General features: G+C 45.2%; 1 protein-coding gene across 5 annotated transcripts in view; it reads right to left on the bottom strand.

The window, feature by feature from the left end:
• Nucleotides 1-24,341, bottom strand: part of SCUBE3 (signal peptide, CUB domain and EGF like domain containing 3) — a 110,388-nt gene that overhangs the window by 4,972 nt on the left and 81,075 nt on the right. For 4 of the 5 annotated variants that reach the window (XM_077928916.1, XM_077928917.1, XM_077928919.1 and 1 more), the window contains 12 exons: nt 22,735-22,857; nt 18,551-18,667; nt 9,272-9,394; nt 8,376-8,492; nt 6,987-7,079; nt 6,788-6,904; nt 6,000-6,161; nt 5,072-5,275; nt 4,598-4,759; nt 3,320-3,487; nt 1,823-1,984; nt 1,339-1,536 (listed from right to left, as the gene is read on the bottom strand). In XM_077928916.1, the coding sequence (XP_077785042.1) occupies nt 1,339-1,536; nt 1,823-1,984; nt 3,320-3,487; nt 4,598-4,759; nt 5,072-5,275; nt 6,000-6,161; nt 6,788-6,904; nt 6,987-7,079; nt 8,376-8,492; nt 9,272-9,394; nt 18,551-18,667; nt 22,735-22,857 (1,746 nt within the window). The remainder of the gene's footprint in view (nt 1-1,338; nt 1,537-1,822; nt 1,985-3,319; nt 3,488-4,597; nt 4,760-5,071; nt 5,276-5,999; nt 6,162-6,787; nt 6,905-6,986; nt 7,080-8,375; nt 8,493-9,271; nt 9,395-18,550; nt 18,668-22,734; nt 22,858-24,341) is intronic. The other variant, XM_077928920.1, reaches the window with a different exon arrangement.

Here is a 24,341-nt window from a genome sequence, read left to right as displayed (position 1 = left end):
GAGAGCTTGCGGAGCCAAATGTGGTGCACCATCTAGGGCAGGGGTGCAGAAACTCCTGGCTAGCGGACCTAGCCCCTGCCATATACTCCACGGGCTACTTTGACAGGTGGGTGAGTCCACTCACCTGTCAGTCATCTGATTTCTGTATGCTGCCAGGTGACAAATTCAAAGTCAGCTGGCTTGTGCTGACAGCATGCCTTCAAACGGGTTCTCTACTTTGCCCCTTTGCTGGCATGGTTTGGATTCAAAGTGGGAACTGCAGCAAGCCCCTTTGGAGGGGCACTTTAGGTGCCAATTAGCTGGTTGGTGCTGAAAGCATGTGTTCCAACAGGCTCCCTTTCAGCACTGATCAGTGCTGACAGCGAGTCCCCTTGGCTCCAGTATCAGGAACTTCCTAGTGCACTTGATCCCAGTGGGGTTCACTGTCAACACTGATCTATGCTGTCAGCTAGTGCCATTTGCAATGGAACAATTAAGAGCAGACTTCAAATTCATGACTGTTCCTTCATAGCCACATCCTTACCTGCCCCACATCTGATGTCAAGTGAGCATAGTTTGGAGGAAATGCCCTCATGGGCCAAATGTGGACCCCTGCTGGTTCTAATTCGGCTCAAAGACTGGAGGTTCCCCATGCCCAAGATGGGGAAACTGCTCCAGAGATCCCCACAAGAGCCATATTGATGGATGCAGGGAGGAAAATATACAATGGTCCCAAGTCCATCAGCATGGCTGTCAGAGACAACGGAGCTGTAAGATCAGTGAGGGCTGTGCAGGCTACACCCTTACTGTGATGTTAGTTCAGGGACTGCTCAAAGCATATATTGTACACCTGATTTTTAGAATCATTTTTTCTGCATTCTCAGTTCAAGGGTATAATCTGCTTCACTTAATCCAGGATACATCAGGTATTTGCAGCTGCCCCAATATCCTGTAGGTGTCAGCACTGTAAGCCACCAGAAGTCTCAAACAGAATCTCCAGCAGCAGAATGCAAGCACTTTGCACACTATGACACTTTGTTGGAGAAGGAGCTCTCGCCTGCTCATTACTACTTTGCAGCACCACCAGGGGATGGCATTGCAGGAAGCAGTTCAGCTGACCTACAAAGCTGCTTGCACTGGCTTGGTCCCCAGTCATGGAACTGCCATCCTGTCTCTCCATCAAGCCAGGGCAGGCACACAAATCCCTTGGTTTGATCACTTATTCGTGCTGGCAGGGAGACAAAGTCTCCATAGCTCCTGAGGTTTCCATAGTCCAGAAATTGGGGAGGAAACCTAGGCCAGTCCCCATCGCCACACTGCCCTTTTTGCATGGCCCCTACACAGCATTTGGTTACCTACAGTTTTTCCGCATGACCAGGACATCCCCACATTCATCCTCAGACGGCAGGAAGATTTCAGGCACCACAATGAGAATCTTGCGCTTTGGCGGTGGGTTGATATTCCAAGTACACTCCACATTTGCAGGGTAGTTTCCAGGGTAGTTGGGAGACTCAATATAACCAGTATACTCTCCCAACTCCCCTCCACATTGACGGTCTGCAACAAAACATGCAGGGATCACTAGGATGTTATCTGGGAAGCAGAACCTGATTGGTTGCCAAGGGAGAGCTGGGACACGGGGTCTTGGCACTGTATAAGCACCAGATGCGACACAAGTCTATGCCAGTGTTGCTATATAAGGGTTGTGTGTAAACACAGGTACAGATTGGTCCATAAACTTTACTATTGCATGCATAAGGAAAACCAATAGGAAGCTAATGAAACAGAGATAATTTCAGCAAATGAATTCTGTTACGTGCAGTCTGCAGAGAACAAAACATACTTTTGCATTGTGACACAGAGGTTGAGCCGTCAAAGTCTGTGGTGGTATTCCCAGGGCATGTGATGCAGTAGTTCTGGCGGAAGTCAGGTTGGTAAGTGCCTACGGCACAGCGGATGCAGCGGTGGACACTGGTGTTATAATAATGGCCCGGGGAACATTGAACTTTACATTGAAGAGAAGAAAAAGTGTCAGAGACTGCCAAAATAATACAAGACCAGCAAGCATTCATGTAAATGAAAAGCTATTTGGGGCAGTTAATTTGCTGGTAACATTGCTTTCTCTAATCGTGCAAGAAGGCTTGATGAATATCACTGAAAGGATGCAAGGCAAATTGAGCAGGAGCCCTAAGTTGCATAGTAACAGTGGCTGAACATGGATAGCTCAGTCGGCAGAGCATGAGACTCTTAATCTCAGGGTCGTGGCTTCAAGCCCCACACTGAACAAAAATATTCCTTCATTGCAGGGGGTTGGACTAGATAACCCTTGTGGTCCCTTCCAGCTCTATGAGTCTATGATTCTAACCTCTCTTTCTGCCTCCTGACAAAATGTACATTAGTCCTAAATATGCTTTTTTTACCATCTGACATATGGAATCCCTTGTAATACAGGGATTCCATTTATTACCATATTGATATTAATATAATACTTAAAAATTTGTACGGCACTTTTAAGTGTCCAAAGTACTTCCCATAGGCTATGTAGTTGTAATATTCAGAACAATCCTGAAAGGTCAGTCAGCATTATAAAGGTAAAGGTAAAGGTACCCTTGCCCATACGGGCCAGTCTTGACAGACTCTAGGGTTGTGCGCCCATCTCACTCTATAGGCCGGGGGCCAGCGCTGTCCGGAGACACTTCCGGGTCACGTGGCCAGCGTGACGAAGCTGCTCTGGCGAGCCAGAGCCGCACACGGAAACGCCGTTTACCTTCCCGCTAGTAAGCAGTCCCTATTTATCTACTTGCACCTGGGGGTGCTTTCGAACTGCTAGATTGGCAGGCGCTGGGACCGAGCAACGGGAGCGCACCCCGCCGCGGGGATTTGAACCACTGACCTTTCAATCGGCAAGCCCTAGGCGCTGAGGCTTTTACCCACAGCGCCACCCGCATCCCAGTCAGCATTATAACCCCCCATATTGCAGATAGGAAGGGCTGGGGCTAACGGTAGCTTGCTTTAGGCCACCTGGTGAGTTCATGCCAAAGGCAAGATTCAACCAGGGACTTCCTGGTGGGTTACTGAACATTCTGAAGCACTAGCATGATTTATTCTAAGCTAGTTTCTTTACACACACCTCTTTGTCTTCCATCCAGTCAAGGAAGACACATTACCAGAGTTCAAGGACTTGTTCCAGCCAGGCTCAAAAACACTCAAACTGAGTGCAATTCAGGGCAGTGAGAGATGCGGCATAGGGAGAGGCCCGAGGGACAAACAGAGAGGTCTGGAGGGCCAAGCCTGAGGTTCCTCATCCCTGTCTTATACAGTGCTGTTGCCCCAAGCATACCTTTGGTATCACAGTCCTGGAAGGAGAAAGCTCCATCATGCTTAGTGTTCAGTCCCCCGCCACAGTGGAAGCACAAAGCTCGGCCTGCTTCAGGTTGGTAGGTGCCACGTGGACATGGCTGGCAGGGTTTGAAACCGTCTACAGAGTACTGGCCGGGGGGGCACTGACCTGTGGGCCATGCAGGAGAAAAGAGATACTCATTGGTCCAGATTAAGTATTGACTCCCTATACACATTGCTTCTAATGTACCAGCAGCATGCAACATGCACTATAATATAACTGAGCCATGTGAGAGCACCATGAGAACCGTTGGCCATCCCAGAAATTGCCTAGGGCAACCTTTCTGCCTCTGTACTGGAATGTGATAATGCCCATGGTATGAAGGAGAAACGCCACAATCGGATCCATTTATCCAAGTCCTGGATGTGAAGAATTTCCCCCGAAACAGATTTGGAAGAAATGAAGCTGAACTACCCCGTGGCTGCAGCTTCACAAACCCAGATTCTTTATTTAACAAATTATGTTAAATAAAGTTTGCCATTTAAGAGTAACCGCCAGGGACGGCAATAATAGGTGCACCTCCGAGCTGCCCGTCCTGCCCTACTTCTGAGTGCAATCAATGGCAACAGCTGTTTTCCTGTCATTAGCTGGGGAATTAGGAAACAGTTTAGAACATATGAGCAGCTGTAGCCTCTGTAGCTTTTTCTATACTTCAAAGTGGAACTGGCTCCAGAGTGACAGGGCAGGAGGAATGCTAGAGGGGAAGTAAAGCATCTTGTGCACAATCTGGCAGCTATCTTTGGGGCCCTTTTCTGAGGGAACACTGAGATACTGCTGTAGTCAGCCTTCTCCTCCAGATATTTTGTCTATAGTTCCCATCAGCTCAGCCAGTGGTGAAGGATGAAGGGAATTGTAGCCCCAACATCTGGAGGTTGTGCAAAGGGTTGTGCGAAGGGTGCAGTAGTGAATCAAAGCTAGAAGTGGCTACCATGCCAGTTACTTACATACAAAACCACCATCCTAGGCCTCTTGTAAATGTTGTGTTTAGGGCCAATACGTATGAACTAGTTGCCATTCTTTGGTGTGGAAGGGAAAGTGCAGGTATCACTGCAGTACTATTTTTGTGTGGGTGTTATCAATTCCATTCCCTTTGCTGTGGCCACTAATTCATTCTAGTTCCGAGAGCTACTGTTGGCTACTCTGGGACGGGTTATCAAGTGTCCTAGGATATTGGACCTCAGCTATAGGTTTAGAGTACCTTGCAGCTCATCCCTGTACCTGCACAGGCGCTTATATTTGTTGCTCCAGCTGGCCCATAAGCATCACTTCCAGGGCAAAGGTCACAGGAGAGCTGGCCTTCTTTCTCCTGGTAGGTCCCTGGAGGGCAAGGGACACACTGCTCCATCTGACCATGGTAATACGTTCCTTGCAGGCAGCTAACTAAGAGAGAGGCAAAAGCGCTAGTGACACATGTGCCAAGACAATGCCCAAGATAACCCTTGTCTTTCTTGTAGGACAGAGACCCCAGGATCTCTCCTTGCCCATGTTACAATAATACAGCTCAGGCCCTCAAAAGAATGAGCACAGGAACCGTATCTATTGTCTGTAAGCACATGTGGCTGCCATAGATGTTAGAGTTGGCAGCAGTGGCATCAGAGCAGCAGTGTAGCACTAAAGGCTTGCAGTTAATATGCAAATGGTTCTTTTACTCTCCCTTTCCTCACCCCCAACCAATTCAGGTTGTTTCCTTACCACACTTAGGTCCCAGTCTCTCCTGTCCCGGCCCACAACTCTCCTGCCTCTCGGGAGTCATGCTCAGCTTCCGTGCCACTTCGTATTCCATCCCCGAAAAGCGGATCAGGAATCGTTCCTGGTTTATGGATTTCTTCAGTGCTTTGATTGCTGATTTCAGTTTTTTCTCAACCTTCTGCCGCACACAGTTCAGATTGCAGCTGGCTGGAGATGAGGGAATGAGACTGCGCTGTTTAACCTAGCACTAGGAAGAAAAAACCCCATTTCCAAAGACAACCTGATGTCCCTTTTTATTTCCAGCTGCTGTTCAATCAGCATAATCTATTCCGGTCTCATGCTAGGGAAATGGCCATAGTTCAATAGTACAGCACATGTTTTACATGCAGAAGATTCCGGCTGAAATCCCAGGCATCCTCACTTAACAGGATCTCAGGTAGTGGAACAGGGAATGACCTTTGTCTGAGGCCCAGCAGAACCACTTCCAATCAGAGTGCACCATGCTGGATAAATCAGACCAATGGTCTGAGTCAGAAAAGGGAAGCTTCATATATTTCAAATTTCCTCAACCTCATCGCCCCACCCCCCAGATGTTGTGAACTAAAGAACTCATCATATTATAAAGTTGTATCCAACTAAGTATACCCACTAAAATGAATGGGCCTAAGCTAGTAATCACGTCCATTAATTTCAATGAATTTGTGTATGTATATATTTATGACAGTGTGTGTATGCATAAATAAAACAAGACATTGCCTTTTCTAAACAATCTTTTAACAATATCTAGGAAAGTTGGGTCGACCAGTCCTTCTCTTGTACTCTCTTCTGAGATGGGTGTTCCTGGAACATGAGGTCTCTTCCTCATATTACTCTGTGATGTTGTCCCCTACCCCTGAGGGGAAAGCCAAGCTTTCTCAGTCACCTCCTCTACCTGTAATTTCTTCGGGCTTGATTTCAGCTTCAAACTCCAACGTGATGCGAGTCACCTCCTTGTTGGGGGAGTTGCGGGCACGGCGTCCTTTGCCCTTCTTGGATGAATCACACTTTAAGTTCACAAATGTCACCTGGCAATCTGAGCAAGGGGCTGCCCCACCTAGGAAAGATGGGGTGCGGTGTTAATATCCTCCAAGCAAGATCTCTCTGAAATCCTGACAGGCATTTTCCTCTGTGACAATTAAGCAGGGCTTCTCTCCTTTATCCCGTGACAGGAAGCTCATCATTTTACTCACTCCACACTAGCTCCACACTAGCTAAGGCACTTTCTCAGGCACGACTTCCCAATGATACAATCCCACACAGCCATTCGTGGTGTTATTGCTATCAGTTTTTTCCTCCGCACTACATCATCCTCTGTGGAGGGGAGGGCCCCCTTGCGTAGGGTTCTTTTCATCCTTTTATCCTCTCTTTTCTGCTTCTGGGCTCTCACACATTCAAAGGCACAAAAGCCTCAGCTATTCCACAGCTTCCCAACCACATGCCCATGAGTGAGTGCAGGAAGACTTGACTCCCAGAGCCTCAAGCTCTCTCTGTGTATGGCTGGTTTTTAATAGTTGCAGTATGCAACTATGGCAAATGTGGAAAGCACAGTTCCCTGGTCCTTAAAAGCATCACAAGAGAATGCTTACAAGGACTGCAGGCTAAATCCAGAGAGCTACTTTCGTGACATACAAGACCCAAGGGAAGACTTTGAGAAGACATACGAAGGAGGGAGTACCTCACCTAGTGCAGCATTCCTGCCCACCTCATCCTGCTTGCCTTTCATGCGTGGGTGCAGGTGACACTTAGCATCCTTGATTTTGAAGGAAGCCTTTTGTTTGATTGGAGCAGCGACAGTCTCTAAAAGAAAAGGCAGGTGCTAAGTATCAGGGGAGCCAACCGTCTCGGGAGGAGCCCTGAAGACTCAGGAGACCAAACTTACCAACACAGGGATGGCTGACATTGCTGGGCCTCTGTGGAGGTCCCTGCCGCAATATTGGGGTACCGCAACTCACTGTGTAGCTATTGTCAGACTCTGCAAAGAGAAAGAATCAAGTCGTAATCAGCGGAGGCCTGTGGCCAGATATTTCTAAATGTATGCCTGCATGGGCCTGTATTTGCAAGCCCAGCCCAGCCCAACCCAAACCCCAAATGTATTTTCGAAAGATTAGCCCAAGCCTGATCTTGCCCATCAATCATATGGATGAAAGCAGCCCAGTTTGGGCCAGAACCCGTTACTATGTTTCCCCACCCCCATGATTTCCATTCAGAAAGAATAAACAACCCACCAAAGAATCCCAGTGCAATACAAGCACATAAAAGGAGCACAGATGGTGCCAGAGTGTGGATAATCTGAGAAAATTCTCATGGCTCACAGCCTTGTGGGAGCCATTCATGAGTGAGATCACATATGCCTTGCCAGAGGGAGAGTGAGCCAAAGCTAAATGCATGAAGAGTACTTAAAAAGTCCCCAATCAGCCAGGGATTGCATCTGATGTAGTGGTTAAGTTAACTCAGTCTGCCAGTCCAAAGATTTCCACTTGTGCAATGAAACGTCCCCATCCATCACCTCCCATGTACCCCCTAAATCTGTTTTAAAGGGTTCCACAACCCTCCAGGGGAGAATTGGGAAGAGCATGGGGTGCACACAGTGGTAGGAGAGGGGGAGAGTTCCCGTTTTGCAAGCTTACATCCTTAAGCTAATGTGACAACTTATGTCCCAATGTGTATATTATTCAGCCTTTGGAATCAGGTGAACACCTTATGGACAGGACCACAACATCATTGGTAGGCATCAGTGGTGGGCTCTGTTAGGGTATCAGGGCCTTGGCAGTTGCCCAAGGATACTAAGTACTGATGATGGGTTAAGTGCTATACTAAAGAAGCACAAATAACCTCCATTCACATCCTAGTTCTTTGTCAACTGTTCCTTCTCCTGCAAGTGCCACTGAAATCAAAGCCGAAAACCTCCAAGAGCTTGTGTGGGGATAAAAAAGGGAACAGGCCATAGGACTGAGGAATGGAATTGAATAAGGCTTCAAATGCAGTAGAAAAATGAGAGCAAAGGGGACAGAAGATTAAAAACCCAGTAGCAAGAGCCTAGAAGCTATACGCCGGCTCCCTTGGCTAATAAAGTGAGATGAGTGCCGCAACTCCAGAGTCGGCTACGACTGGACCTAATGGTCAGGGGTCCCTTTACCTTTACCTTTAGCAAGAGAATAACAGGGTCCCATAATGGCACAATGCCCACAAGCCTCCAAATATTGCAGCTTCTTGCATCTGAAGCTATTAAATTTCCTGGGGTGAAGGAGTGGCAGATTGGTGCACCTACCAGGCAGGAAGCGAGCCTTAGAGGCACAGGTGAGGGAGCAGCTGTCCTTCTTGCCATTCTTGTTGCAGGTAAGTGTGGCTCGTGGAGATACTGCGCCAGCCAAACATATCACCAGCTCTGAAGAACAAGCAACAACAGACAGCAATGATAGCAATATGCAGGTGAGATGGTGTAATTTTAAAAAGAGCACACAAATATTGGGATGGCTACAGTGCAAAGCCAAACCTTGTTCTCCAGTGGAAGTAAATAAGCATTAGTCCACTACTACTACTACTGTACTACTGTTTCCACTTGTATCTGCTACAGCAACTTCTCTGCATGTGTTGTACTGAGTTTTTCAGCTCACTGCTGAAGGAATAAAGTCTAAAAGCATGCAGGGTCACTACTGGACCAGCAAGAGCAGAATCTGCTAAAAATTAAGAATGCCTGAATTTCCAAACACAGATTCTGTGACAGCTGTTTAAGAATCTCATATTTCATTTTTGGACATGCCTCTGCTAGGTTTTATTGTATTGCAGAAAAAAACACATGGGAATGTTCAACACATTTCTGCGAAACTTAAGCTAGTTTTCTGTGTTTGAGCAAAATGTTGTGGTTGCCTATTCTGCAATCTCACTCCTCTCAATAAATCACAGCATGGTGAGAAGTTTTGCATTACTGGCAATCACACAGCACCAGGCCAGCGTGTGGAATTCTCATTAATAACTTTGTGGTTTTTAACAGCATCAGAATTTAAACTATCAAAACAGTGCCATACAACAATGCCACATTAAAATTAGTCTCCTTGTTCTCTGTTCAGCTACTACAGAAATTTTGTCCTCAGCTAGAACATTGCCTGCTGAAATACATTCTGCCTCTGGAGGGCAGCATGACCTCAGCCCCTTTTCTACACTCACCTATGCAATCCTTTTTATTCCAATGAAGTTTGCACCCAGCAGGGCAAGTACATTCATAGCTGCCAGGGGTGTTTATACAGCCAAATTTGCAGCCTCCTCGGTTGATGCTACATTCATCGACATCTGAAGGGCAACGAAGAGATGCAATGAATAAGTATATGACAACATAGTACAAATGGAACATTCTGATTAGAGTATCCAAGACTCTGGTTCCAGAACTATAATATGGGTTGGTAATCAGACAAAAAAGAACCAAGTGTTAAAGAGTAAGTGGGAAAGAGACCAGGGAGGGAGAGGGAGAGAAGACAATAAAAACATACGATAACCTCTGCTGCTGATTCACCTTGTCATTCAGGAAAGACAGCTGCCAGATCAAATATTCATATACTGTATATATTGCGCCATCAGCATACATGGGAGTTTACAGCATAAGTCAAAGACATAAGGTCCTGCCTTGAGGTGCTTCTGTTAGCAAAGTTTCTTAAATAAAACAGAGTACAAACTAGATGATCTCTGCAGCACTTCCAACAGTTTACAAGTTTGTTAGTGGAGGAGAAAACAGAGGAAAACAAACTGGAAAGGCTAACAAAGAATGGGAAAAATATGTAGCTAGAGGTATTGATACTGAGTGGAGTGATTAGAAATGATGACAGTCCTCCCTTGCACATTTAGAATGCTGCGCTCCATGATGGTCACAAGGGCTTTCCATTCAGTGTGTAGCTCTGGTGGAGCATCTTGTTTGCATGCAGAAGGTCCAAAGTTCAATCCTCCTGCCTGAAACTCTGGAGAGCCACTGCCAGTCAGTGCGGACAATACTGAGTTAGATCTGGCTCAGGGTAAGGCAGCTTCTTATGTCCCATTCCCCAGTGTGCACACACCTATTATAGATTTAGACTGGTGGACAATTTATTTTTTAAAGCATACTGTAATTGGGAAGGCCAAACTAGAGCTTCATGGGAAATTAGCTTGCTGCTAAGTAATGCTTAACCTCCACATACAAACCTGTTCCACACACATTCCCAAGCATCTGGTGGAACTGCAGCCCAGTCAGTAATATGACCTTTTCAGCTTGTGCCAGCCCTTTTTCTGCCAGCCCATCCTGACTCCCAGTTATGTTGCCATTTGTGTCGCTGCATTGCCACAGGCTAAATTCATCTTTTGATATGTTACTGCTAATTCATCTTTTAGGTGGTCTGCCAAAAGCCAAGTTCATCGCTAAACATGTAATTGCACAACCCCATCAGCTGGTGGTAGTGATGTTTTAGAGGTAATGGAGGTCCAGAGATATAAATAGGCCCCAAAATACATAGGGCAGGCACATTTTGAAAATATTGCTTGTTTCCCTAGACCAGCCTTCCCTAATCTGGTGCCTTCCAGATGTTGTTGGACCACAACTCTCATCATCCCTGGTCACTGGATATGTTGATAAGATTTATAATCAGGGTGGGGGAATCTGAAAGGCACTAGGTTGGGGAAAACTGCTCTAAACCTATTCTAGGAAAACTTAGCAACTGTCAGGAAATGCAACCTGCTGCCTGCTTAGTCTATCTAATATTTCCCACAATAGAAAATGTCTAATCCCATCCATTGTACAGGAAGCCTGCCTCATCCCTACCTTTGCCAATCAAGAATAGGTAATCAACGATGAGAGAAAGAACTCATCAGACCCTGCTTTAGAGTCATTCCAGAAATCAAGAGTGTGACTGTGAGCAGAGATCAGAATAAAATGGAAAGGCTTGGTTGCTAAAGTTCAAAAGACAGCTGTGTCAGACAGTCTACCAATGCTGCCCCCTTTCAGCAGCTCTCCCCATTATGGCACACAGAGAACCACAACCATGGAAATCAATGCTAAAGGTCTAGCATGAAGCGAGCAAACAATGGGAGAGGAAGAGTCAAAACAACTCATGAAGGCAGGGCTTTGTTCTGAAACCTCCACTTACAAAGGCTTCAGTCTTCCAGGCTTTGCCAAAGCACACTCCCACACAATGGGGCACACTAAGGTCATGGGCTTTGCTCCCAACTCTTTGGAGTAGGCTGGGTGCTGACTCATATGGCACTGCCAAGCCATTCTTGGGCTTGGTTCCATTTCATCTTGTTTATTTATGTAACTCACTTTCTCCCATCCCAAGGGAGCTTTTAGCTAGGAGAAAGTTAGGAATGCACCTTGTACCCTTGGTGCATCTAGCTCAGTACTGCCTGGACCAAGAATGGGCAACCCTTTTGTTCCTGAGGGCCACATGCAGCAGCGGGTGGGTGTCCAGGGCCACATATAATGGGCAGGGCTGCACCTAGTGCTGGGCTGTCACAGACTGGCTGGATGCATAGGAGTGGTGGGAGGCACCAGCTGGAGCACCTCAGGGGAAGAAGGCTCAGAGCCAGGGGATTGGTGGTAGGATGACGATGAGCAGCCAAGGGGAGAAGAAGGAGCAGACTGGGAGGAGGTGCCAGAAGCAGAAGAGGTAACAGGGTTTGGTGAGCAGGAAGAGGCTGTGGCAGAGGGCAGTTCCAACTCTGAAGCTGGAGGTGAAAGGGGCCAGGAGAGTGAGGGGCAGGCTGCTGAAGAAGCCAGGGAGTCTCCCCCTCCTGGTGCAAGCAGTTCACCTCCCCCCGGTCTCCTAGAACACGCAGAGAAATGAAGAGGGGGGTTGTGTGCTGGTGCTGTTTGTGACTGCTTGGGAAAGACCCTGGAGAGGGGGACACTTAGAGAGTGGTGGAAAAGCAGGGATCTTCAATCCTTGCAACTTGTTGGAGCAGGCCTACTGGGAAGAGTTGCTGGGATCACTAGGCCTGTGCCGTTTTGGTATCTTGAATAAAGAGTTAACTGCACTGACACCGCATTTTTCTTTGATTACTGACTCACACTAGACTCCAGCTCCTGACATGAGCAGGGGCAGGACAGGCATCTCCTAGGCTGCCCCCCCATTTTAAAGTACCTCCCCCTCCCCAGCTGCTTGGGATTACCAGGGAGGTTAAAGTCTGAACTCCCCAGCAATTCTAACGCAGCTTTTTTTAAAAGGCAGGGTTCTCTTTGTATGCTCTCAGTATGGACCATATTGAGGGCGGCAATGGGCTGCACTTGGCTGCCCGGCTGTGCTCCACAATGACTTGACAGCAGGTCTCCAAGATGTGTTTTCCAGCCCTACATGAAGATGCTAGGGACTGAACCATTTTCATACAAAGCACGTGGTCTGCCACTCTTAGCTCTCACACTCTTCATGGCAACACATGCAAGTCTGTGAAGTTCCCTGAAGATGGAAAGAGGTAACACTTTGCTTCACCTAATTTCAGTGGTAAAGAATCCACCGCCCCCAGTATTTTCTGAATGTCACTCCCCTTTAGAATTCTGGTTCAAAACCATAATCCTGAGTGGAATGTGACAACCTTCCCCTGAGGGCAACAAAGGGCACAAAGCAAAGCATGGTGGTGATAGCTGTCTCCAGTTATTTCCCATTTTTGTGTCCAGATGCCTCATGCAGTCAACAAATGGGACCTGCAGCAAAACGTTAGGAGTGTGCAGTGTTGCTGTTCAACATTCCACCCACTCCAGTGCATTCCATTCCCCACCCTAGTTTTCCATTTCCCAGCCTCCCTCCACAGCCACTAAGCAATCTCAATCCTCATTGGGCTATTTGGGGGGATCTGACACCCCCACCCCATTTCTTGTACTACAAGATGGCAACTGGCATGCAGAAGTATACTGCCTCTAAAACACAGAGCAAAAATCAATCTGTGGAACACACAAACTAATGTTTGTGCCAATTCATCTTTTTGCAAGCCACTTTTTGTAAGCTCGTAAACCCGTGAGTAGCGATTGTCTGGTTTTGTTTTTATGCAAGCCACTCGGGAGGCTTTTTTTTGGTGAAAGAACAGGCTACAAATGCTCTATATAAATCAATAAATAAAATAGTTTGTGGTATCACATGTTATAACATCCTTTTCGATGTGCAACTCACGAGCAAAATGCTACAAAATAAGGAAGCTGATTTAAACTCAGTGACAAGGGCAACTGCAAGTGACCAAGAATTACTCCAGGTATGATGAGGATTTTCAACAAGTTTTGATAGATCTTATTGAGATGGCAAAGGAGCTAGAAATACTACCAAACTTTGAGACAGAACAGGTTAGGAAAAAGGAGGAAGAAATGGCAGTTTGAGTATGAGGCCCAAGAAGAGGCACTGCGAGGACCAAAGCAGAAATTCAAAGTAGGTTTCTACTATGTTGTTTCAGTCGTGGCCATACAAGCTACAACAGCTCCACTATAATTCCCTATTTGGCTTCCTGTATCATATATGCAGTATCTATCAACAAAATATCTACTGAAGATGTACTTAAGGGCTGCAAGCATTTGGATGCACAATGGAAACAAAGATATTGGCGCTGAAGTTCTGTGCTGTGGACTTACAGCAATAGCTCGAAGACTTCCAAGGCTTATGCCACCACAAGAAGAAAAAGCACACAAATTGAGATTTTGATGTGCCTGAAATTGAAACTATTAAGAGACTTAAATTTTAACATCATAATTCACAAAGATTATTTAGCAGTTTCAAATTTTGTGCTTTTCAATTTTTTCTACAAGACATCAGTTTTTGAGCACTGAAGTTAGCAATTAAAACAATTGTGGAGTGCAAGTAGCTAGCTTTGTCTAGGGCACAGAATAGCCCAGCACTGGGTTGGGTTAATAATCGTGTTGCACTCATGAGTCCGAGTTATCTCTGAAGTCTAATAATGATACTGATGGGACATATCTTTAATTTTTTATTTTAAAAGACCTGTCTAGCATATTCCTTTTAATTTCACTTCTATCTTCCTCCACAGGGTTAAATCCCATTTACTGTGGGAACAAAGTATTCCTGGAGCTTAGTGTCCTAAACCAGCAATGAAAAATGGATTAATTGTTTGATGTGGTCTTGGATAAGATTCCTTTTCAGCTTTCAGTGTGAATCAGAGAATTCCAAAGAAGAGTAATGAATGTTCAAATAAGGCCATAAGTTAAAGCAGGAGAGCACAGAGTTAAGTCCTACTTTGGCAAAGCAAGATGAATGACAATCAAACTACCTAATGGTGTCTGCCTGATCCTCTCTTTTCAAATAATTTCAAGTGATAAAGTTTATGGCTAAACATTGGATGTGACCAGCACTGGTATATACATCTGTTGTGGGGAAATCAGAAGGGATAAAATATCAGGCAGGGCCTAGAAACCTGTAGGGATGCTTGCTGCAGGTAGAATGTAAAACCATGCAAAGTTGTTGTTCTTGAGGTAAAATAAGGTGGAAGATGGGGGGAACACTGCACACAAGAGCCTGGGATTAGAAGTGCAGTCTACTGTAAGGGAGACACAGAGCCTACAAGGAACAATAACCGAGGGTATGGTTCATGGAGGAAGGAAGAAGACGGGGAAAGTCCCACACAAGATGTATGGATGATATGTTGCACTGGAATTGAGAGGGTGAGGGCTGAAGGTCATGCGATCAAGGAAGCAGAAGAGAGATGCAGGAAACCTCATCATACAAAGCCTTGGAGCAGGAAGGACGGTTTTTGAAAACAGTGTGAAAAAGTGAGGAAGGCAGAAATTTGCATATTACTTCAGATTAACTGGGCAAATCTCTGGCTGCAGGTGTCTGGTATATAATTTAAATTCTTAATCACTTACTGTAGCTGAGCCAAGGAATGCAAAATGTAGACAAGCCCCCCAAATACCAAAACCTTTCCATCTTGACTTACAAGCTTTGCAATATTTCATTGCCTTCATGTTACTGAGGCTAGGGCCCAAACAACGCCAAGCAAAGCAGCAGAATTGCTATCTTCTGTTGTGCTGCCTACATTTCTCTTGATAAAAATTGCAAAATGATGCTTGATTTCTTCAACAGGAAACAGCCCCCTTTCACTCATTTTTCAATTTGTGATATAGCATCTAGCTCCTTTTCTATTCTGGTGTGTGACCTAGCCAGTTGCCCCCATCTCCCCTGTGTACTGATTTGTTTGGTTTATTTCCTCAACAGGTAACATGACACAGTGCATAAAGAAGATGTGCTATGGGCCTGGATGCCCACCCTTCAAATCAAATTCCTTAGGTAGTCTAAGGCAGCTGTACTTTCATATCATAGGTATGTGTTGAGTAAAACCTTCTCTCTCAGCTGTGATCACACTATACATTTAAAGCATATTTATAGTGCATAAAGGTAAAGGGATCCCTGACCGTTAGGTCCAGTCGCAGACGACTCTGGGGTTGCGGTGCTCATCTCGCTTTACTGGCCGAGGGAGTTAGCGTACACCTTCCGGGTCACGTAGCCAGCATGACTAAGCCGCTTCTGGCGAAACCAGAGCAGTGCATGGAAACGCTGTTAAAAAATGTTATAGTGCATAACTTCCTGCAAAGTATATTGGGAGCTGTAGTTTATCCATTACAGAGCTTTCATAGAGAACTGTATGTATGGTGTGTACATAGTCGCCAGTCCCACTCCCAGAACCATAATAAGATTAAAGGGTGGAGGAACCTTTGCTTAGCCCTATAGCCCTTGTTTCTGTTAGGAGCGTTTCCACACACTCTCTCTCTCTCTCTCTCCCCCCCCCCCCATTTAGCAATAGTGCACCGGAAGCGTGCAGCCTCCTGTACATATGCATCTCAGGTCTATGATTAAAAATGAAATGAAACCTTCCTTTGCAAGCAACTAATTCCATACAATAAGCCTCTCCTAGCAGGACAATTAAATGTGACATTTCTCACAAAATATGCTAGTGATGCAGACACACTCCATCTACAACTGTCTCTTTGCAATGTGATTTCTGTGTCCACACCTGTGACCCATAGCTGGGCTCTGCCTGTTATCATGCAAAGGACTGAACAAAATTGGTTGCCTAAGCAGAAACAGCTTCATCTCAAGCAAGTACAGAGGGGATCTGTACTTGGCAGCCACAGAATGTTAGCACACTTTGGACAGACATCAAGTAAAGGTCTAGCATCCAGTTTAAACAATACTTACGAAGCAGCGTGACAACACTGGCACTCGGACAATATGCTGTTTTTGATTTGTGATTACATTTTACCACACTGAAGACCATGAATCTGCACCAATTTGACAGGAGTGGCAAATTGAGCCCAACGGGCGAATTTGTGTTTTCAGTTTTCAGGTGCACTTCACTTTTGCCAGTCTGCATACTTTACTTGCGTGCATGTTTGTGTGCGTGTAATTGCTGCAGTCTGTTTATGCATCTGCCTCAGTCTGTATAATCTAGGGCATCTTGAGAGAAATAACTCTCCCTTATATTTATCGTGGCAAGCCACACTGCTGCAGCAACACGCTCCAACAAACCCCTCCACGCCTTCCATCTGTCTTTCCATTTTTCTTGCTGGCACAACCCCAACCCTTTCCTCCCCCTCCATTGAGAAACCATAAAACTTTCTGAAGTTCCCCTCCACCCACCTCAAATCCGCTGCCAAAAACTCACAGTGGGGTTTTCCCTACTCACATCCCACTGGACAAGACACAAATCGTTCCTGTCACCTTGTTTATAGCTGCAGAGACAAATGTCTGGTCCTGCCACTCTCTGCAAAGAGTAGCAAACATATTTTAGGAAACATAATTCACTAAATGTGGTCTCACAAGAAAGAAAGAGGGGGGTGGAGCAGAAATCTCTCTTGTGGTCCTGGTGCAGGAATGGTAGACCAGGCTTTAAGAAACCTGTTCAGCCCTTGCTTGGTTCAATCATTGGCAAGTCTCGGTTTAATTTTTGTCTAAAATTGGAATTGTTGTGTTAGAGCTGTTTTGTGGACAAATTATGTAGAGACTATAAATAACATTCAAATGAAACATTTCTGCATAAACTATAGTATTCTCTACACTTCAAGCAAGGGCAAACACAGTCCATAAAATCCATCAGATAAGCAACTCACCATACAAAGATTCTCTGACTAGGGCCACTAAGATGCATTGAGAAGAGCTCAGTAGTAGAGCACATGTATTAGAAGTAGAAGTTCCACCCTTAGTGATTACTATCAAAAGGATCTCAGCAAGATTAGAATACATCTCTGTCCAAGATACTGGGGAGCCACTATCAATATGAACAGATCATTCTGGGCTATATGGCCCAATGGTGTGACTCATTATAGACAGCACCCTACTGTACATACATATGCTTATGCTGATGATGTGAGATCCAACAAGTGTTTAGATTTGCAGAGTTTATCCTTGCAGTGAACAGACCTGCTTTTGTTTTCCTGTCTTAAGGGATAAGCCACCAGTATAATCCAGACAGAAGCACTGGGATACCAGACACCCAGTAATTTGTGGTACACAAACAGTGAATGACCTGTACTCTGAAAGGCTCTCCATGTCTGTGCTTTCAGATTTTCACAGGTCTATGTTGGTAACTTCACTGCCTGTATGGCCACCCACTGTTAACCTGGTTATGAGCTGATCCCGAACTACATTATTCTGCTAATGTCTGCAGGACCATGAAGGCAGGAGCTGCTGGGTCTAAACTGCAGTAATGTGCTGTATCATGTCAGAGACACCACTCTACATGGTCACTTCTTTACACAGTCTAAATTCATTACTAACAACTTCACGGAGTGGGAGGGAATGTCAAACTGCAATGCATGACAGCAGACACGGCCTCGGTGTTTAGAATGCAAGATCCCAATCAATGGATTGACCTCAATCTGAGCTATTAGCATCCTGCCTAAAGATTTCCATCCAACATGAGATACGGGAGAGTTATATTACTGTGATAACAGCAGTTGTCTTACTGTGCCTGTGATCCACCATCATATAGTAAAGTGTCTCATTTCCAACTGAAGCCAGCACCAGTGTCTTCTGAAAGAAAGGTACCTCTGAAAGGTAATGAATATTACCTTGCACATTAATGGGAACAGTTTTTAGCCATCTTTGAATTTAAAAATGACTTTACTTACCCAATGTGCAAGAACCTCCCTTTGCAAGAACTGTTTTCTAACTTCTATCCAGCTTTTGGGCTTGCTGATATTCTCCAGGTTCTGTGTTCAGCTTAGAGCTGAATGATTACTGACAAAATTACAGGGAGGACCCTGCTTTGGGTGAAGCAGAAACTACATGAGCAATGGAGACTTTCTCAAAGCTTCCATAAATGAAAACCAGTCTGAACTGGTCCCTTGGCGGTCAAAGGTCACTAGGCTTCAGCTTAGAACAGAAAGAGGACAGTTATACCTGAGAGAGGTAGAAGGTTTAAAGTTCAAGAAAGAGGTGCCAAAGAGGTCACAAAGAACAGCCAAGTCCCATTCATCCTTATCTGTCACACTGATACCTCCACAGTGGGTGAGTCCATAGAGTGTGTAGCCTTTGTGACACAGGCACTGGAAGCTCCCTGGTGTGTTTACACAGATGTGGTCACAGGTTCTGTCAAAGGAGCATTCATCAATATCTGGGAACAGGAAAAGAGTGTATAAGCCACATTCCACCAAGTAGACAGTACATCCCTGAGGCCTGGATTATTTTACTTCCTCAATAACCAGAGATTTTGAAACTGTACCCATTGCCAGCAGTCTTTTGTCAAAGTCATTCTAACAGAAGCAAACACACATATGTGTGTGTGTGTGTGTGTGTGTGTGTACGTATATGTATATGTATATGTATATGTCCAACTGCCATTATTTCCTCTGCAGTCCAGGCTGCATTGAAAGACCTAACCCCCTCAAGTAAAATAAGCATTGAAGTACACATATTCAATATTATTTCATGCACAGCAATTACTCCTTAATACTCTTAACCACAATGTTACACTAAAAATCATGAAGGTTGAAAAAAGGTAAAAGCCCAGCTTCAAATCTCCAGAGCTATGAAACTCACTGGGTGACAACTGGGCCAGTCACACTCCCTTTCTGTCGGCCTAACCTATCTCACAGGGTTGTTGAGGATAAAAGAGAGGGAACCATGTGTGTTGCTCTGAGCTCCTTGGAGGAATGCTGGGATAAAAACTGCCTATCTGCCTGCCTGAATAAAGGGATCTTTCCCCCATCCTTTTAGTACATAATGTTTATGAGTGAAAAAGTGGTTCTAAACCGTGCCAGTGACTACAAGTACAGAACTGGGGAGGGGAGGAAAGGTGGAAATCGTTTCTGACTAATTAGGACAGAGGTATCAGCTTGGGAGTGCGTCACAAGATTAGGGCCAACACATTCCTCAACTTTGTATGCAAGTGAAAGGGCTGAATCTCAGGGCTGAAACAAGAACCCCAAATGGAGCAAAAGGGCTGGAAGTGGCAAGTTTTCCACTGCCACTTTCCCAGTGAGATGCTCAGAAGTAACCAGAAGCAGAAAATATGCTTTCCCAGTAGAGTCTTTGCTGAGGGAGATGCCAGGGCCACCTATTCTTTTCCTAAAGGGAAGTTCACTGGCGCTGGAAGGCACAGTCTGTTGGCCACAGCCAGCCTACTGGCTTCATGTTTACGTCATTGGCTTCATTAACCTAATTGCCACAAACTCATAAAAAGAAAGCCATGAAGGCAGAACCTGGATGGAGATGAAAGGGGCCATAACCTAAGCATAAAGCAACTCTTCCCGCCTCAACTCCTAACACACGCCCAGCTTCCCTAGGGCCAGGCCTTATGCAGTCAGAATAAAACACCTGCACTGCATCACATGTTAGCAGCTGCCTTCCCCAGCCAGAAGGGAGGGGAGAACTTACAGCTGCTGATTTGGAGAGGGAAACAGGCCCTGATGTTGAACCCAGCTGTAGACCCAAGCCAGTTGCCTCTTGAGGCCTGGGTTGTGACCTGGTATCATGTCAGTGAGCGGTGAAGTGTATGAGGGCTAGCTAACACTTTGCATGCCCAAAGTGCTATGTGTCTCCAAGGTATTTGTACAGGAAGAGAAATACTTTCCCCTTTTTTATGATTAGTCATGCTGAGGTAAAGCATAGGAAGGGACAATTTCTTTAGCAGAGTGGGATTAAGCACTACTGGGATTTACAGATGATTGGGGAAAACGTCCCTTTTCTGTCAGATCTGGCTGTGGTCTTTGAGCTAATTGGATTTAAATATTTTAATTGCATTTTTTGTACTGTAATTATTTAATGTTAATACTTCTTAAAATGTTGCTTTTGACTGTTTTCTATAAGGGCCTCTACAGTGAAAAGGCAGCAACTAAACATGAGTCAGTAAAATAGACTAGCCACATTAATTGCATGGAAGCACAAATTAACCATACATTTCCTATTCAAAAGAGAGAGAAAAACCACAGAAGTGAGAATAAATTCCCATTATCTTGGAAATGACAGTTTTGAGGACTTGGCTGTTGATCTCCCAAAAATCTGCACCTTATTTCTGAATGTTTGATTTTTTTAAAAAAAAATTACAATGAAATTGATCAAATATCTTAATAAAAGTGCAATGCATGCCTACGCAGAAGTAAGCCCTACAGAGTTCAACTAGGCTTGCTCCATGGTGAGTGCACACAGGATTGCAGACTAAATGTTGGGGTTTTCCTTCCCCCTGAATGAAAAGATCAAACAGCTTTACAGAAGTAAATTTGTTCAAATTAGAAAATTTGAACAAATCTACTTCTGTAAAGCTGGGCTGGCAGATTTTGGGGATATATATATATATATATATATATATATATATATATATATATGCTTTCGTAGATTTTCACGGGTACAGGAATGCAGGTTTTGGTGTCCTCGGGTGTCTTCCCGTGTAAAAGTTGGGGTGTCTAGGCGACGTTTCGACGAGGTCTCACTCGTCATCTTCAGGCTGGTGCTTTCGGCTTCTTGTTACTGGAACAGAGCAGGATCTCAGTGTTTGAGTTCCTATAAATACTGTTGAAGGTGTGGTGTATAGCCTCCAATGTTCTGGGCAGAGAGGAGGTTCCCAGGCTAGTGTGCCTTTTCTTCTTTTGTTCCTTAATTACTTGAGGGATATCTTGAGTGATTTCTTGAGTGATATCCTGAATCCCACTTAGGTGGGTCATTAGGTGTGGAGAAATCACTCAAGATATCCCTCAAGTAATTAAGGAACAAAAGAAGAAAAGGCACACTAGCCTGGGAACCTCCTCTCTGCCCAGAACATTGGAGGCTATACACCACACCTTCAACAGTATTTATAGGAACTCAAACACTGAGATCCTGCTCTGTTCCAGTAACAAGAAGCCGAAAGCACCAGCCTGAAGATGACGAGTGAGACCTCGTCGAAACGTCGCCTAGACACCCCAACTTTTACACGGGAAGACATCCGAGGACACCAAAACCTGCATTCCTGTACCCGTGAAAATCTACGAAAGCAAATATATATATATATATATATACACCAAAATTCTCCTCTCGACACCCCAATTAAACCTACTGGACAGGGGAACAACCCACAGGGAAACAGTAGAGTGAGGCAGCAGATGCTGGGTTATGGGGACAGTGGCATCAACTCTCTCCCTTGCCGTTCCTTCCAAGACCCTGTTCATTCTACTCTGTTGAAGGACACGTGGTCTGCCTGGTGCCCTCAGGTCTGGTGGACGATGCTGATCAGCCCTACTGACTTTTGTCCATTAAAGGAAGGAGCCATCTTGTCCTTTGCTTCAGGCAGCAAAATGTCTAGGGCTGGCCCCTGGAAAGCAGCCACCAGCTTAAATACCCCCCACCTATGGATCCTCTCCTGCATGTACTCTGAAGATATGCTGAAGTAACATCTATTTCAGGACAGCAGGGTTTTAAACAGCGTGCCCAGGTGAAAAAAGACAGAACTCCTTTATACAAAAACTCCTGTTTTACACAACCATTAAACAGGGAACTTCAGCAGGCAAAATTCCCTCTTCTACACTACAAAGTTCATTTTTTTCCACCTGGTTCTAAACTCTTTTTCAAAATAAGAAAACCAGATTTATAGTGCTCAGAATGATGAACTAAAATTCATGTTTATGCATTTGTTTGTTTATTTTTAAATCAAGACAGCAATACAAACTTTACATTATTTTTTTCCAACAAAGTATACTGAGGACTAAGAAAGTTAGGAAAGAAGCCTGAGGGGATTAAGGGTGTTAATTAACTGCCATACAGATAAGTTCATTATATTGCTGCTTAATAAAAAGCTGCCAGGTGTAAATAGGAGTGGAGACTAATTGATACAGTTCCATTCTGCATCAGGTCCCTCTTCCATCTTTGAAGCAGTATTTTAGCATCTTCCCTTTCTACTTGGGTGGGTGCCTGAAAGCATGGCCAGTTAGTATCTGGCCTGCTCATGCAGTCATGCCTATCTCAGGATCTTCCAAAGAATTTCAACTGTTTTTTACTCTTATGGAGAACAGAACAAATGACTGGCTATCATGTTTCCTTGAAAACTGTCCCATAATTTCTTAGCTCTGGAGCGTGTTGTGTGCTTAGGAGAAGGAGCATTCCAATGCTGCAGGCCACAACTGTGAGCAAATCTAGCTCAGTGCCTAAAGCCTTTGAACTCATACAATAGTTGCACCACTCTTTTCAGCAAAGGTCCCAAGATGACTTTACCTTGACAGGTCCTTTCGTTGATCAGCAGCTTATATCCTTTCTTACAACTGCATTCAAAACTCCCCACTGTGTTCCTGCAGATGTGGTCGCAGCCGCCATTGTTCAACCTACATTCATCAATATCTGCAGTAGGGAGGGGGGAAACACAAGGCAAAACACAGTTAAGAAACTGTGAGAGTTGAATGCATGCCCACTCAACAAAGAAATGGAATTGGTGGGTGGTACTCCTGGGTTCAAAACACAGGTGACGTTAACATGAAGCTAAACCATGGCTTAGCATGAATGTGTAGGATCTCAGGGAGGGAACTGTAGCAGTTTTGCTCCTCCTGGGTCCTTTTAGCTCAGCGTGGCATAACAACTAAACCAAAATTTGGTCTAGCATGCCATTTGAACCTGAGCTTCTGATTAAGCTCTCTCCTCCTTCCCCCATATGCTGTCATCAAGGTTTGTTCTAGGCCAGTGGTTCCCAATTAGGGGTCCGGGGACCCCTGGGAATCCACGGAATGCACCCATGGGATTCGCGGCCCCATCCCTTGCCTTCCCTCCAACTATTTTTTGTCATTTTTGCATGGTGATACCACATATTTTATGGTCTGTTTTAGCAGTGTACAATTTTTCAATATACTGTATTGGCCAAAATCAGTTTTGAAATCACATCATGATTAACAATTTTGACTTGGCAATATATCACTCTTCGCGCAAGGGAGAACAGAGCAGCTAATTTCAAGGCATCACCAATATCGCACAATGATCTTAGCTGATAACACTGCTGACATGAGCTGCCTTCCCTCACGCTGACAGAGAATGGGGCAGCTGAGCATCCTTCACTTCCAGGCACTACCTTCCCCTGGCACTGAGGTGGAGCAGCTTTTCTCAGTAGCAGAAAAGCAGCAGCAGCCGCCACAGTGGACCTGCAGCTTTGCTGGCTGCCCCACTGACAGCAGCTTGATGCACCCCCCATCCCCTCCCACTCAACCCATGTGGTGGAGGGGACTCCACTTCCTCTCCTCCCTGCACCCATCCAACCTCCACTCCTTCTGATCTGCTTGGCATTTGAAAAATAAGGGGTCCTCAGTAATAACCACATGCCCTGATTTGAACAAACATGCTAAGCCAAACCTTGGCTTAGCTGTGCACTGAGCCAAAAGGAACCAGTTCAAGCAGGGACTTAGATGTGCAATTAAGTTCTGTCCAAAATGTGGCATCCATTGCCACTTTTGGGGTGGGGTGGGGAAAGCAGAACAGCACCGGAAAGGTGAGAGAGATGAACTTCAAAGGGGGCTATGTGAAGCTGTTTATAGTAAGAAGAATGTAGCCCAACCTGTAGGTATAGTGTAGCCCACCATGGCATTTCCTCAGAGGCAGTTGCTCAAAATACATCCTTGTGAACAAGTTCTGTTGCCTAAGTTGATGTTGGTCATGCACACAGTGCGCAGGCTACCCAGAGCATTGTTCTGAAGCAGAAGCGTTATGATCAAGATGAGCAGGAAGCCACCAGTTGTTGAGAAGGGACAGATATATGGCTAAGACTGTAGGTTCACAACAACCAATGACTGGACAGTAGCAATGGTGGGCTGCTGCCACTTACAAGATTCCTAGTTGGTTGT

Source organism: Podarcis muralis, chromosome 5, assembly GCF_964188315.1.
Source record: "Podarcis muralis chromosome 5, rPodMur119.hap1.1, whole genome shotgun sequence".
Classification (NCBI taxonomy): domain Eukaryota; kingdom Metazoa; phylum Chordata; class Lepidosauria; order Squamata; family Lacertidae; genus Podarcis; species Podarcis muralis.
This window is presented reverse-complemented; position numbering and strand designations above follow the sequence as displayed.